A 16,268-nucleotide genomic window follows, 5' to 3' on the forward strand; every position below is an offset into this window, starting at 1 on the left:
ATACAGTGAGTATATGCTTTTGTAGTTCGCATGCTATGTGAACGTTTGATTTAACATCAACATGTTTCACAAGCATATGTAAGAAGGGGAAGAACAAGTGTTTGATATAAATTAAGTTTTAAAGATCATCGGCGTATGAGATGATGTTTTAAAGATGATGATTAATTACTGTGCGATATATTGTGTAAATCTGCTTTTACTGCATTTGCTTTGTGTTGTCGATCTTAAATGTCTGAGCCAGGTCTTCTAATTTGTGATCCAAGACGTTTAAACTGATTTGTAAGTTGTATGTTTAGTCTATTGATTTGTAATGAGTGTTCATTGGAAATATTAATGGTCAAATACAAGTTTGTTTTTTTCACATTGATTACAAGTCCAATCACTTCAGCTAACTCCTGCAGTCTTTCAACGTGGCTTTGGGCACTTTTGATGTTTTCATCCAGCAGGGCAACATCATCAGCCAATGCCACAAAAGGATTTTTGCTTATTTGAAAACCATTTGTGACCCTTCGAGATCTTTTCAGTAGGTAATCCACTACTGTTATATATAAATATAGAGCCAAACTATCATTTTGTATGATTCCTCTAGTTACAGGAAATTCAACTGATTCTTTTCCGTTTATTAAGACAGAAGAAACTTGGTCATTGTAATGTATAGTGCTTTGATTCCCCGAGTTACTTCTGCTGGGGGTACATAAGCAGTTTCTAAAATGTAAAACATTTGCGGTTTATACTGTCAAGTGCTTTTTGAAAATCCATAAATGTGATAACCAGTGATCTCTGCCATTCAATGGAGTTTTCTTGTGTTCTTTTCAAAAAGTGAATTTGTTCAATGCTGCTACGAGTTGATCGAAATCCAGATTATGTTGATAAAAGTGTATTTTCAAATGCAGGTCGTAGACGATTTAAAATCAATTGATTATATAATTTTGCTACATGGTTCATTAGTGAGATTCTTCAATGATTTTGGAAGTGGTATTATTAGACTTTTTTCCATTCATGTGGTGCTTTACCTGTTTACCACACAGCATTAGGGGAAGTAGGGAACCTATGGTGCCAAATTGGGAATATTTGAAGTTTCACCGAACATATAGGCTACGCAATATATACGCAATTGCACCGTAAGAAAACTGGTATAAACTGCTATGGTTTTTACTTTCTCCGCCTCACATAAATATAGTAAAATTCTATTTGGCAAAAACTTTTGTAAAATCCAAATCGTAGTTTAGTGGTAACAAACAATTTATGCAATTTATTGCTTTCACTTGTAACCTATATCGTTCAAGTCGAATTGCTGACAGTAAACTTTAGTTTAGTACTTTCCTGTCAACAGCAATAAAACAATCACGTACTTTTATTTACAATAATGTTGACGTTGTAACCACAAACAAAATAAAGCGACAGAAAGGTTTTTGTTTGAATCCTAAAATAGATAAATGAACAACTCATATCATGCACTGATTGTACTCTTAAATGAATAGAATGATCTCGCGTGGAATAGAATAGAATCAACGCCATTCTTGAGTAGAAACAAAAAGTCTAATCAATCCACCATTGAACAGATGGATAGCAACATGCAAGTGCCATTACTTTAAAGAGCACTTTTGCGCGGCACTGGAAACACTACAAAGCATTAGAACACCGGTTCGACACCTATCGGGAGCACTCAGCGGAGTTTTAGCAAGATACATGAAGATTGGCTTCTTTTCCTCACGGTAGGTTACACTTGATCTAAATCTTCAAGCGCCTGGTACAAGCTTGAATACGACGAAAGTTAACTTCCGTACTTTAGTAACCAAGTCAGAATCAATGGTTGCAAAGCTCAATGCGAAACTACCAGAATTAAAGTTTAAACTAAAAACTTAGCCAGTCTCTAGCACAAAAATAAAAATTTCTGCAGACATTTACACTTTCTTCAGTGCATTGAAATACTAGAAATATTATCATTATTTGACAATAAAACCAATTAAATGTTTTGATAAAAATCTTATGTGACATTAATTGTATTAATTATATTCATAAATCGACAAATACACTGCGTAAGATTTCTTTGACAACTTTTCAATTTCAAAACAATTTGAAAAGAAAAAGAAAGTCTTAATGCGGCCAAGCTCGCAGATTCAACACCAACGACGGAGAGGGGAATTGGATGTTTTCAGCAAGCTTCAAACACATAACACATGTGGTTTAGTTATTAACGGTTTTTCATATAATATCGAATCATTTTACTTTGATATGATAAGCCACTGTGCAAACTGCAAACCATGTAACTTATGTATTTTAAGCATGCACCATTCTCCACTGGTGAGAGGTTTAGTAATGTGATACTATTACTACATTCGAAAATTTGTATGTTTTAATATAGGCTTAGTAATTTTTTTTGTTTGTTTGGTCAATTTAGTTAATTTATCATGTTTAGTCAATCCCTTCAGAATTTCTATCTTTTGTTTATCTTTTAATCGGTCGGAATCGACAACGATGAATTGGTCAGTTTGCTAAGTTCTTTATCTTTTTTAAATCCATGAAAACTTTTTTTTAGTTTTTGTGTAATTTACTGATTTTATTTACACATTCGAGTGATAACAACACAGCTTTGTTAGCTACTGCAGCATCGATCAATTTCATGCGTGAGGTCCTAATGAAATCCTAAGAAAACAATGGGTAATAATTGGAATACGGTAAGTTATCTATGCAAAAATCTCGTTATGGCAACAGAAGAAGCGAAGTGTGTGACGTATTCTAAAAACATCTTCCATAAAACGGCAAAACTGTTTTGAATCTAATGGTATCTTTAAATGGAAGTGTTTAGAGTTACAAGCGTTAAAGTTACTTTTCTAGGAATTCTTCTATGTCAAGAGCTGTTTTAGTCAAAAATTTCCGTATGATTAAATGAGCAATTAAAAATTACCGCTTTCCTGGGTCACTTGATACGGTATGACCCTTAGTCAATCTTTTAATATCAATGCTGCATTTTTACATTTTATTCCAGGGCTATGTTTCAAACAAAAGATCTAATGGCTTACCGCTAAACCAAATACGAAATTTTGTCGACTTACAAAACAATGTTCATGTGTAAACAATAGTAGATGATTTCAATACTCCTATCTTTGTGATTGTTACTGCATGTGTGTTATTTTTAATATAGTGTGTTGCTATTGTTGTAATAAAAACAAATTACCCCAATTACGTCAATTAAGTGCGTTACGCCAAGATGGAGAGAAAATAATAATAATTAATCGACTTTGAAGAAAATCTGAAGTTTATCGTGGCAGCGTTTTGGCTAGTTTGCGAAATTGGTGAGTTTCCATAATTCCTCAGTTCTTTATCCTTTTGAGATAACAAATTAGGGAAATTTTACTGTGTTTCATTTTTAAAGTAGATTTAAAATAATTAATTACCAAATCAGTATTTCTAAAATGCTTGTGCAAATGCTTAGGGCTTGCTAGGTGATGACAACAATGGTCCGTTAATACTTTGTCATTTCACTCTTATTTTGACCAAGTTTGAAATACATTTTCACGTTTCAAGTTAGATAAAGATGGCCCAATCTAGAAATGTTTGGAAATTAGATATGTTGTATGCACGTAAGCAGACAATACTTTTTTTTGTCATGCACAAAACTAGCGATTCATGTGAGCTCTGATTTGAGAACTACCACCAAAATCACGACAATAATCGCTATCAACACAGCAACCCCAATAGCAATCCATAGCTTCTTGTTCTTGTACCAGTACTTCCGTTGTATTTCTTTCGCTTTTGCCTCGAATATTCTAGAAGATTCTTGAAGCTTTTCCGATTGGTCCTGTCAATCATATTGTGTATATAATAGTTCATGAAGATTAACCTACATGTAACTTATAAATGACTTAAGATGGTTCTATGAGCTACCATTGGAGTAGAAGTAATGCAACAACACAAAATAAACCTGTTTTTCGTCTAAAAATGTTGTTTCTGTTATTTCATGTTCTGGCGTCTCATCGTGTCTAATAACACAACTAACTTTAGCTCTATTTGTGATTGACTTTCAAACAATCATGCATCTGGAGCACTTGCGCTTGTAGGGTTAATTAGTGTGTTGTCAAGTGTTAACTAATCCAGAAATTAGCGTTGGCATTATTGAAAATGTAAAACAGTCTGCTGACTTGTCAATCATCAGAGAAGCAAAAGGATTAGCAGAGGAACATGACGTGTGTGAAAACAAATGACAGCCAACTTTTGGCTCGGAGACGGTACCAGATGATGATTATTTTTAAACAGGAATGTTTATCAAGTGAAAAATGGTTTCGGGATAAAATCTCAATTTTGCTGGAAGGCTTTAAAAAAAAACTAAAAAAAACTGTTCTATTTAGAAGAGTTATATCTTCGTTACAGATTAGGTCCTGTAAATAAAAGAAATTATTTTTTTGTTAAAATATTGCTTTTTACAAAAAAAGTCAAAAGACCTTTTCTAGTTGTTTAGAAAAGGTTGATTTCCTGTTTTTTGCTGCACTTTTTTTTCTCGGTGTTGTCTTGACTTACTTACCTGCAGAGTGTCTAACTTTTCTTCTCTTTCCGTTATTCGTGTAACATTGTCTCTCATAATCCCCGTAACTTGCTCAACCTGAGCATAAATGCAGTCAAGTTAAACAAAAATTGGTTCATTGGTATTGTTTTTAAACAAAATGTTCGGAGTTACAAATACCGGTCATTTATTAATCTTTGCAGATCCAAACTTGAATGAGTAATTTATCTACAAGGCAATTTGTATATCCTGATATACCAATCCCTAAAGCAGGGTTTTGTTTTCCTCCTTTCATTTAGAGCTGCTCACTTTATTAAAAAAATTCCTTTCACTAGCTTTTGCTAGTCAGAATGTTCAAAATTGCCATAATATATATATTTTTTATTTGTAATATTAGGAGTAAACTTGACCAGATTCAGAAGCTTAATTGCTAGGCAAGTTAAGAACGTTCAAACCTTTTGCCGCAGACAATAACATACTTGTGAGTGCAGTGATGCAGACTGGCCAGGTTCTTCTGAGCGTGATCGAGCAAATTTTTGGGAAACTTTTGGAGTGGTTGAGGTGACTGGATGACTCATCTTTCGATCGGTTACATTAGAAGCAGGCATTGTCTCAAATATTGCCGAGACATCGGTAGAACTTTCGTGTGCATCTGCACATATGATATTTAAATATTAAATATTTAAATATCATCACATTACTGTAATTCGTTGCACAAATAATTTCTTTGTTTTTTTGATACACTTTTATGATACCAACAAACCAGAGACTTTTTAAGGGAAAAGTGGCGAGCAATTGTCCCCATTGAAATTTTTGCCCACCCCCAACTGGCATTACCGAGTTTCCCAGGAAAGTGTACGTTGTTAATTTTTTCTATGGTACATTTGCTTTGTAGTTCATAGTTTTCCCTATCACAATACTTAATATTAATCAAGGGAAATTGTTGAACATAATCTACACTCTACAGTAAGCATATGCTTAAAACAAATCTTCTTTTCTTTGTTATTTTAATAAATACGATTGTATTGTGGACTATTCATGGAAGTAAAAAAGAGAAGCTCTAAATCCGGAGTCTGGCAAACGATTTGAAAAAGCTGTATCTGCTTCTCGCTGCTTTTACAGCTTGCGTCTTTGAAGTCTTTGAAGTCTTAAAGTCAATTATTTAAAGTCATATCGGAAAATAAATTCTTTTCCATGTTTTGTGCATTCAGAGATCTTGCATAGTTGATTGATGGAGCCATGCATGTTAAATAATTTCTGTCTATAAATGGAGTTTTATAAGACAACTGACCACAATCTATTGATTTACTTGCATGGTGGGAAAATTTCTTTTATTAGTCAGATACAAACACTTACTGTATTCGTAAGCTATTTTAATGTTTTACCAGCATTGTGGATAATCTAATGTCGTTTCGATTATGATACATGAAGGCAGCATCGGCGTACGGTGATCACTTTTTTGGGTGTTCAATTTTTTCAGCAGGCTCACACGCACTTGGTTTGCAGTTTACTCAATAGATGTTAATATAATATCAAAATAAACTGATGTGATATAAAAAGTCACCTGCAAATCAAACTTGCTTTTAAAACTGTTTAAAAAATCTGAACACCCAAAAAAAAAATGGTTACCGTACGCCGATGCTACAATTACACTGCGTCACAAAAAAATATGGCATGTCGGTAACTGAGATACCAATATCCATTCCAGACGTAGTTTTGAGCGCTGATTCCGAATCTGAACTCGGTTTTGCTCTATCACGTCAGGTTTTTGAGTTATTCCTAATTTATTATTTTTAAATTTTTGAAAATTGGGTCAATTTTGTTATATTGTCTCTTTTTTGCCGCAGTCAAAAAAGTATTTTTAAAATTCATGAAAGAATGTGGAAACTTCTTTTAATCAATGCCAATCAAAAATTCAATTCAACATGAAAAATAATATGCCGTAATAAGGAGCCTAACTTTACGAATATTTGCATCAATTGACAGCTATTTTTAAGCTTGTTGTTAATTGATATGCAGCACATACGAACAAATTAAATGTAATCGCAAACACTTAACAAATATCACAATTAACAAACTTTTGTTAGCTTAAAAAGTCGTCTTTTAGCATGAAGGCTACGTTATAAGACCAAGATATCAGTCATTTTTTTGCAGAAAAAAGGTTCTCTTTGAACATTTTAGAAATGCTATGGGCATCTTCTCTTCCTGCGACGGTCTTCATTGGTGTCTCTTTGAAGAGACCAACAAAAGTCAGCCATCATGGCAGGACTGACATTCCCCTGGTATCTTTCTTCTATGATTTTAATGTCTTGATGAAACCTCTCTCCATGTTTATCACTGACATCAGCATTGTTGGGTGGAAAAAAATCTAGGTGACTATGCAAAAAATGCATTTTCAGCGACATCCGAGCCCCCATCGCTTCATATGACTTTAGCATATGGTTGACAACTTCTTTGTAATTGGTTACTTTGTCCTTACCAAGAAAATTTTCAACAACCAAAAAGAAACCGTTCCAGGCCGCAAGTTCTTGTGGAGTCAATTTGCTTTTAAACACTTCACCTTTCAACAATTTTCTTATTTCTGGTCCAACAAAGATTCCTTGCTTCAGCTTTGCGTCAGATTTGTAAGAAAACATCTCGCAAATATATTTAAATCCATTACTTTGTTTATCCATGGCTTTCACAAATTTTTTGAACAAACCAAGCTTTATGTGGAGTGGAGGAAGGAAAATTTTGTTCGCATCAACTAATGGCTGATGTTGCACATTGAAATTGCTTGGGTTGAAATTTGCACGGGTGGGCCATTTTTCTGTACTATAATGCTGTTCATCTGCCCGGATATTCCATAAACAAAGGAAACACATGTACTTAGTGTAACCTAGCTGCAAACCAAGTAAGAGTCCAACAACTTTTAGGTCACCACATATATGCCATTTATGGTTTTCATAACTGAGGAATGTTAGCAAATTCTTCATTGCTTCATATGTTTCTTTGGTCTTGGTACTGTAGGCCACTGGAACTGACGGTTTTTCATTTCCATTGTGTAGTAGAACAGCTTTTAAATTAGTTTTATTGGAATCTATAAAAAGTCTCCATTCACTGGCTTCATATCTTTCATCCATGAAATGCATAACGCCATTGATATCCGAACAGTAGAAAATGTCTTCTTCAACACAAAAATAGGGAGCCAAGTCTGCATGCCTTTTTAGAAAAGATGTGATGCTGACACCTTTTTGCAATAAATTCCATTGCTTCAGTCGTGACCCAAGTAACTCAGATTTTTCTTTTGACAAATTTAAATCTCTAACCAAATCTTGCAAATCTCCTTGTGATAAAATGTGTGGGAATTGGAAAGTTTCTTCAGTTGCGGATTCTTCAAATTCAGACGCACTACTTGTTAACACATCAGTGCTTGTTTCGGATTCAGAATCACATGAAGTTACTGTTGCTGGAGGTTCTGGAATAGGATATTCGAGGCTATGAGGAACAGGTTTGATTGCTGAAACGCAGTTGGGGTATTTGATTTTTGATTTCTTTGAAAACCCAGCAATGTTTGTCATACAAAAACAGCAATCCGTGAAATGATCTGTCTGTTCTCGCCAAACCATTGGGACACAAAATGGCATCTTCTTCTTTTTTCCATTCAGCCATTGGGTTAGGGAAGTGTAGCAAGACGAGCAGCTTAAATGGAGAGCCCACGACTTATCTTCACCGATTTCAGATTCGGAATCAGCGCCCAAAACTACGTCTAGAATGGACATTGGTATGTCAGTTACCGACATGCCATATTTTTTTGTGACGCAGTGTTATGTATAAATTGCTTCGTATAGTAGTAGGCTATAGTTGATGTTTTCAAAATGTTTTCAGAATGAGAAGAGAAACCTCGGTCAATTATCAGATGAAAATAATGAAATGAAAACGTTTCAACACAACCTCAATCAACCTTCCGAAAAAAGTAAAAAATGTCGTTTTTTTTTACCCAGGCATTACCAGTCTGTAACATGTTATGATGCAAGTTAAAGCAAAATACGAGGAAAAAAGCAGTGTGGAACACAAAAAGTATATATACCGATCGTCTCTTCAAAGATGGCTCCGTCATTATTTTGACCCATAGAAGACCTTTTTTCAGATTTTGTTACTTTCATCAACCCACGTGATTTTCGTTTCGAGGAGTCACTTGAAAAGAGTAAAAAGTTCATCAAACCTTCGCGTTTATAAAAATAAGAAATAAATAAACGTTCATTCTTTGAATTGCAGTACTACGCCTATATAGTAAAATCGTCGTCAACGGCTCTTACTCAAATTCGAGCATTGGCTTGATCTAAGCGTGTCTAAAGAATGTTTGAATATTTGATTAAAGCGATCTTAACAGAATAGGTCAAATAGATACGCTTTATTTAAAGCGTATTTAAAGCTTAATAATAGTGTGCAAAATTCACTAGTGGGCCCTTGTGTTTAGTGATCGCTATTTAAAATAGGACCAGTGGCGGCTCGTGGTATTTATAGCAGGGGGTGCTGCAACCGGAGGTAGCCTATACGTGAAAGAGCGAGCGCCAAAGGCGCGATGCCAAGGGGTCTAGGGACATGACCCCCATAAATTTTACCTTATTTTAGTGGTATTTCATGAATTCTGAGGCTATTTGAGCAATTAATTTCCTGATGTTCATCAAGTTTAAATAGGCTGTTTTAGCATGTGACCTTTGGCTTTAACTTATTATCGTAAGTTAACAATGAACCTAGGTTACATTTAATTTATAAAAAATCAACCAGGTTTGGTAACCACAAAAATTTATTGGTAGAGCTTTTCTTAAATTTAATTTAACAACACTAATGAAAACCTAGTCTAAGCTTTATCTTTTTGTGGAGAAAGCAAAGCACATTAGTCTAACCATGTAACAGCATCAGTCGCAGCCACCTAATATCGTGTTTGAAAACAACAGTATTTGCAACAGTAGCTAGCCTGACCACGTGACCAGCAACTGCAAAATTTGCAGTTCGAAATTGTAGGATTTGAAGCAACCTGAGCCAAAATATGACGTCACAATTTCTCTTTGTTCTTCTTTTATAAGATCGCAACTGCAGGGCTTGCAGTTCAGAGCTGCCAAATACAAAACTTAAAAAATCATCATATTTTTTAAAACCCAGAAATTATGAAACTTCTAGTCGGTAGGATCTATAGAGAACACGAGAAAAAACGTGAAATTAATAAAAAAAAATAAAATACTGAAATGTGCAGGGGGTGCTGCAGTTTTGCAGTTTCTATGGACGAGCCGCCACTGAATAGGACCAAAAAGCGTTTAGGGCTGCAAACTCTTTCAATGTGAGAAAACAATTTACATTCATCATTTTAGCAATGAGTAAACAACTTTTATGATTTTGCACAAAAAAAAAGGAGAAAAAAAGGCAGTTAATAGGCTATGCTGACAATGCAGTAGCGGACTAGAAAAAAGTTGGGAAGGACCAGAGTTCGAAGTAAAATTTATAAACATAAAAGAACAATGCAAAACTGTCCGAAAAAATAAAATGGAGAGTGGGTGTGGGGCACTTGCCCTTCAGAAAATTTTGACAAATATATTCTTGTTTTCGTCACTTTTTATGCATTTTCATTTTAAGGAGCAAAGCTTTTTTTTATCAAGACGTAGGCTACACTTTGTATGTAACCAAATTCATTAAGTTAAAATTGGATTGGGGTAGAAGTTTTGGTTTAAGATTTAAGTGGACCACAGAAGATTTTCAATAATTCATTTCTTGAAAGTTTGTATAGCCTAGTGTGGTGTAACCTTTCAGCAGGCCAGAACTTCGAAAATTTACCTGAGATGTCCCCACCTTCACCGATAGCACTTCACTTCATTATCATAACCTAGCTATTTCAATTCACATTGAAATTTATCAATTTAATTATTAATTACGTGTAACTAGGCTATTGAGTGAGCAGTGTTTACTTCAGAATATTGCATCCTTTTGTTAGTGTTTTGGGCACAAAAAATTTTTCACTCTTTTAATCCCCAAATATGCTTGCCCAATATCGCCGAGATGAACGAAATGTAGTTGATCAAGCGAATGGAGCGAGAAATTTTACAAATATGGAAAAAAAATGTGAAATTACAAAGCCGAAAAACGCTGCACGAACTAAATATGAGTGGGCCCTTATAGGTAGAGATAAGCCTCCAACCAGAAGTTTAGAAAGCAGTAATTACGGTCTTGCATGATTTAAGCTATATTGATTACACTGGTCAACACAATTTTTTGTATGAAGTTCTTCAATGGATTTAGGGCAGGGGTCACCAACCTTTTTTGCATGCGGGCCACTTTGGCACTAAGGAGAGCTGTGGCGGGCCGCACTAATAAAATGTTAGGTAGGTTGACTCTTATGCTAGACAAGTACGCATTTCGTACCCAGTATCCAGCGTTACATGTTGTTCATATTTATGTTAGAATACCGTAGCAACAAAATTAATCGAACAACGCTACTGCCAGGCCAAGCTTCTTTTACAACACTTTTGACTTTTTTAACAATGCCTAATAAATAGAGGCCACTTGTTTTGTGCACTTATGGCGAGGCGAGCGGTTTCATCAGAATATTCATCGCCAAGCAAGAGTGGTGTTGTTACTTCGCTTCGCAAAAGATATCTTGCAATTAACAGTTTCAGTAAACAAGGAAATGTTTGACACATCGCAATATAGGCAACAATAGTGACCTGCAAACATATCAGCGAAAAATAGGCTCCAATAACAGGGAAAAAGAAACCGCAGGTACCATCTTCTCTCGTGTTGACGCTATATGTCAGGGCATCCGTTGGTTAACCACTGCCTGGTGTCGTCATCAATGGAAACTAGGCCTTCCATACCATGAGGAGGTCTGTATAGCCGGCAATCCTTGATAATGTGTGCTGCCGTCTGCATTTCACCACACTCACAAGCAGCACTCTCTGCCGACGAAAGCAAGTACCTCCACGTGGCCGCCCCGCAAGTACCGACTTTGGAAAACTAAACTTGCTACAACTGTCGCTATAAAGTTATGCAGAAGAACTATCATCAGAATGGCACCCCCAGACCAAGCACAGCGCCCTTGTCAGGGCGAACAGCACCAGCTGTTGTAGGTCAGGGAGTGACCATTCTGCAACTAAATGTTGAAGGCACCACCAACGCTAAACTAGACATCATCACACCAGGTACCATGAAACAAACGCTTGTGGAAATCACCGAAAAATCGTAATTTATGAACAGTCTTGCCTCTAAAAAAGCAATGAGTTGGTTTTTCATCCTTTTTGTGAGAATCTATAAAACCGTCTTTCTTTTATTAGACAACTGTCACTTGCGGTGCTCATCAGCGTGGCAAGAATTTGTTGATTAACAACATTTTGCAGTACTTGCTTCGGCAGTACATATACCATAATTGGAACGATACAGAAACGCAAGGATGACACGCAAAATCGTGAAGCGTTCCATATTTCTTTAAAAAAAAAAACGTTTTGCAGTAGGCCTACTAAGCTAAATATTTTCATAATACAATCAGAAAAAGTCTCTAAATTTACATGTAATATATTGCCAATTTATTATAAATTGAGTTGGCACACCGACCCATTTTGCCAACAAAAACTTGCATAAAAGAATACTGCTCGTGAAACACAATAACGGTGAAACTCGCACTAGTGTTTACAGTTTACATGACATTTGCAAACTTAAAACAAGCAACCCTATACTCACCGACAATTTCGAAATTCGTAAACAGACGTTTTAATCAACCACTGGGACAGTGTGGCTGGACATCGCATTGAAATAACTTTAAGCAACCCCCACCTAGAACTATAATCTGATTGGTCGGTCGGTGGAATCGTATGCAATGCGAAAATATGCTTCCAGGAAAGTATTTTTTGCCTTCGTGCTCTTTAACTCCCTCAAGAAAAGTATTTTTGGTGATACTTGTACGCTGATACCTTCCGCGGGCCGCAGCGATACAGCGTGGCGGGCCGCCATTTGGTGACCCCTGAGTTAGGGTAATTTGGGGGCGCTGAATCCGAACCCAGTGTCTTTTTGCTCATCACATCACGTGTTTTTGAGACTTGAAAAGCTTTTTTTTAATTGATATTTTTTACCAATTTAAGTTCTAAAATTGATGCTGCGTTAAAGTACCCATTATTTTTGCAATGAGAGGCAGCTATTCCCTTTTTTCTAAAACTACTTTTGTGATTGCACCCTTTTGGATCATTCATTACACAGGCCAACAAAAAATTTTTTTTTTAAAAGGCACGACAAGTGAAAATCATTTTAGGGTATTTCGAGGCCCCTGATTCCGAAAACGCACTTGTTTTTTCGAATTGGCTCTAGTTTTTTAAATACAGCAAAAACATTTTTTTCGCAATTTTGAGCCCCTATAGATTTAACGTCGTGACAAAACTGAAAGTGATATCAGGCACATTTCCGAGTTGTGTAAACGCTATTTGGAACCAATCACGTTGATTACAACCCAAACAAACAGCTATTTAACGTTTACTGGCCTAGTAACAACCAAAATACGCCGTGAAGCAAGCCTGAGGATACAAGATGTAGAATATATGACTTGTGTTTTGCGTTAATACATTTGTTGACTTCAACAGTATCAGACTTACTAACTAAGCTACTAAGTACAAGCAAAATGCATACATTGTTTTGCTTAACAAACTAGACAAATAAGCAAAACAAAGCTATCGATCAACAAACGCAACTCTTTATTATGGTAAGCCTATGGAGCAACACCCGTCAAGGTACGAAGGCCATTTATATAATTACAGAATACAAAGTAAACAATGAAAACTATTAATACTACAAAAAGTGCTCAATGCCAAGCAAATTCTATTTTCAAGATTCTATTTGAATAAGGACTTTCTGATGATCCTCCTTTTAGGTGAAACAGGCTGTCAAGGGTTTAGATATAGTAATTGCTATATTTGAATACAAAGTTATGTTCTTCAGTAAAGTAGCTGCTTAAAATTTTATCCTTAATTGTTACGGAAGAACGTAATCTTGGCCTCGGAGTAAGAATGCCACGTTGATCGAGATGAGGAGCAAAGATTCCAGCTGTCACTTTTGATAACTAAATTAATAAATCTCTAACTACAATAGGTGGTAGAAATGGTTTTGAGAAAAAACCTTGACCTTGCTCCAAAACATTGCTGAAGGTATTGGAGTTACTCTTAGGGCCGTTGACAGGATTTCGCTGACCGGTACCAATTTATTTTCGGGCCCCCTTCATCGACAATGTTATGAATATAAAAGTTGTGTGCAAACTTTAATTGATGTCATTTAAGCATGGTCGTTTAACAAATCTTGCACAATCTTAAAATTTTCCGAACTGCAAAACTTACTATCTCTAACTAGCGGTTGCTTTTTTGAACTTTTATTTAACACATGGCGCTAGAGTATTACTTCTCGATTACATTGATGTTTTACTGTTTTTTTTAGGCTCACCAGAAGAGAATTTACAGCAAAGTTAGTGCAGGTGATCAAAAAGTTTTCAGTTTGATTTGGGAACGGTTTTTGGGCCTAGGTCAATCATTTGCTGATTCCTGCAATCTGAAAAGCGGTTTTGGTCTAATTTTTAGTGCAGAAATAGGGATAGCAATCTTCTTGCCTGTGCCATTTCAGTTTTTGAGTTTAAACAAATATTAGCCTATTTAATTTGTGTTTCGGTTATTTCACTAAATATTCGTGGTTAAGGAAATCACTACAGCCTACTAGACTAAATTCTTATTTTACTGTTTAGTGGCTGAAGTGGCTATTTTACCACCAGAGATCTGATGTGGGCCCGGTACCCAAAAGGGGGCCCGGTACTTTACCATCTGACGGCTGAATTGGCTGTTGTAACCAACCTCTGATGGCAATTCCTTTAGATCTAATTATATTAAGATCTTGATAATGTTTGAAGTCGAGGGGAATCTTTTAAATCCGGGCCCCCTAAATATTCCGGGCCCGAGTCCAAAAGTACCACCTATACCCCCTGTCAACGCCCCTGGTTACTCTCGATCATTCCCGTTTTACTATTGTTTCAAGAAAATCCCCACTTGAAACAAGAGAGGGCAAAGAAAAAACATAAACGTCCATGCAATGGCCGCCTTGCACACTCCATGTAAACATGATGTTCCAACTTTCTTTGTGACGACTTCATTCGAACATGTTCACCGTACAAAAGTATCAATAAGATGATTCCACGGCTCTCTTTACGCCATGACACTCTGAACTTCTTAACCTTGAGCTCAGAAACGGGTTTGAGTGCAATGTTTGCATACTTTAAGAGGAACCCAGGACTTCTCTTGATCAACCAGTTTCATGTCAAAATAGGCGAATAATAATAATGCTTGTTATTATTTTTTTTATATATAGCGGTGTATCCATCGCAGAGTGCGTTGCTCCTCAGCGCTTTACAAAGCAGACAGTGTAAATGCAGCCGTACAGAGGACAGCATCCTACTTGTCAAAGGCATATTTTATTAGTCTATATGCCATTCATTAGCCTATAGAATACATCAAAAAAACTTTTTGCAGCAAAGACTTGGCCTTAGCAAGGGCTTAGAATAAAATTTCATTTGTACACATATCCACTTCAGTAGACCTACCTTTTCGATATAAAGCTGCATTCATAAATACATGACTTTTGGGCTATTTTTCTTGTGATGTACTGATTCACAACTGTTTTCATTGAATATTCAATTTAGGGTGGGTCGATTTTCACATAACATTTTCGGATTGTTGTATAAATCGGTATTAAGGTGAGGCTTGCCACACTAAATAAAGTTTCTAGCACTAGTTGCAACGTTCATCTGATGAAATTGAAAGTAAAAGTAACATCAAACAAGATAGTTTATTGCTTCACTGACGTTTCGCGCACCATAACAATGTGCATCCTCAAAGCGAATAACATACAAAATAAAATTTCACAAGGTTATATACTGCAGTGCGGTTGAAGGCAAGAAAAAATGAACACTCATTATTTTAAAAATTGGCCAATGATGTGTGAACGGTTACTTTCCACGTTAAATTACGTAAAAACTTCCAACAATAAACACAAAAAGTCGAAGCAGTGACGACCAACAGAAAAAATGCGATTCATCAGATGAACGTTGCAACTAGTGTTAGAAACGATAACTGTCCTGATGAACACCCAAACTTTTCAGTATTCACTAAATAAAGTGTTAAAATTTCAATGTGATGGTGTGCTCCTAACCACTTACCCCAGGTGCAGTGACGATCGGTGAGGGAAAGCAAGGAAAGCAGTGCTTACCTGAGCGAAAACTATGCAAAGTAGGCTATAATGACTGAATTCTAGGTTTAACTTCTTATTATTTTTATCATGTCTATTTTAACTTGAAAATTACTGTATTCGTGACTAGAATTACTCGTAACGCTTGTAGTAGTCTAAATCCTCACCAAACCGCATGTCTTGCCTACAAATGCCAATTAACGCAAACGCTTCTGTCAGAAACAATCACTGAGGCTCCAAGGTAAGCAACTATCAAAGTTGCTTATCCAGATTCAAAAATGTCAAAAAACGCCTTCGTTTTAACCAATCATCACTCGTTTTGCAAAACGTCACCAGCTGCTTAGCCAATCAGATGTGTTATGGTGAGACCAGGTGAGTCTTGCTTTCCCAGTGACGTCAATGCATTCATTCGCTAGAGCGGCTAGACTAACTCGTCAGAATGGTGTCTCGTCACGGTACAGAGCACAGCATCATAATGCCGAAATAATTGTTGCTGTTTTTTGATGTCTCCTCGCCATGTACTGTACTTTAG

General features: G+C 36.1%; 1 protein-coding gene and 1 pseudogene across 1 annotated transcript in view; one reads left to right on the forward strand and one right to left on the reverse strand.

Moving 5' to 3' along the window:
* Positions 1-1,353: 1,353 nt before the first annotated feature.
* LOC145772454 (uncharacterized) overlaps positions 1,354-16,268 on the reverse strand; it is a 34,281-nt gene continuing 19,366 nt past the window's right edge. Inside the window, exons 2-5 of the mRNA XM_082584332.1 lie at positions 8,571-8,677; positions 4,981-5,153; positions 4,523-4,600; positions 1,354-3,802 (exon numbers count right to left, since the gene is read on the reverse strand). Of these exons, the coding sequence (XP_082440458.1) occupies positions 3,629-3,802; positions 4,523-4,600; positions 4,981-5,153; positions 8,571-8,677 (532 nt within the window). The 3' untranslated portion in view covers positions 1,354-3,628. The remainder of the gene's footprint in view (positions 3,803-4,522; positions 4,601-4,980; positions 5,154-8,570; positions 8,678-16,268) is intronic.
* On the forward strand, positions 11,868-11,956 carry LOC145773096 (U6 spliceosomal RNA; annotated as a pseudogene).

Source organism: Aplidium turbinatum, chromosome 6 (genome assembly GCF_918807975.1).
Source record: "Aplidium turbinatum chromosome 6, kaAplTurb1.1, whole genome shotgun sequence".
NCBI classification, from domain to species: Eukaryota; Metazoa; Chordata; class Ascidiacea; order Aplousobranchia; family Polyclinidae; genus Aplidium; species Aplidium turbinatum.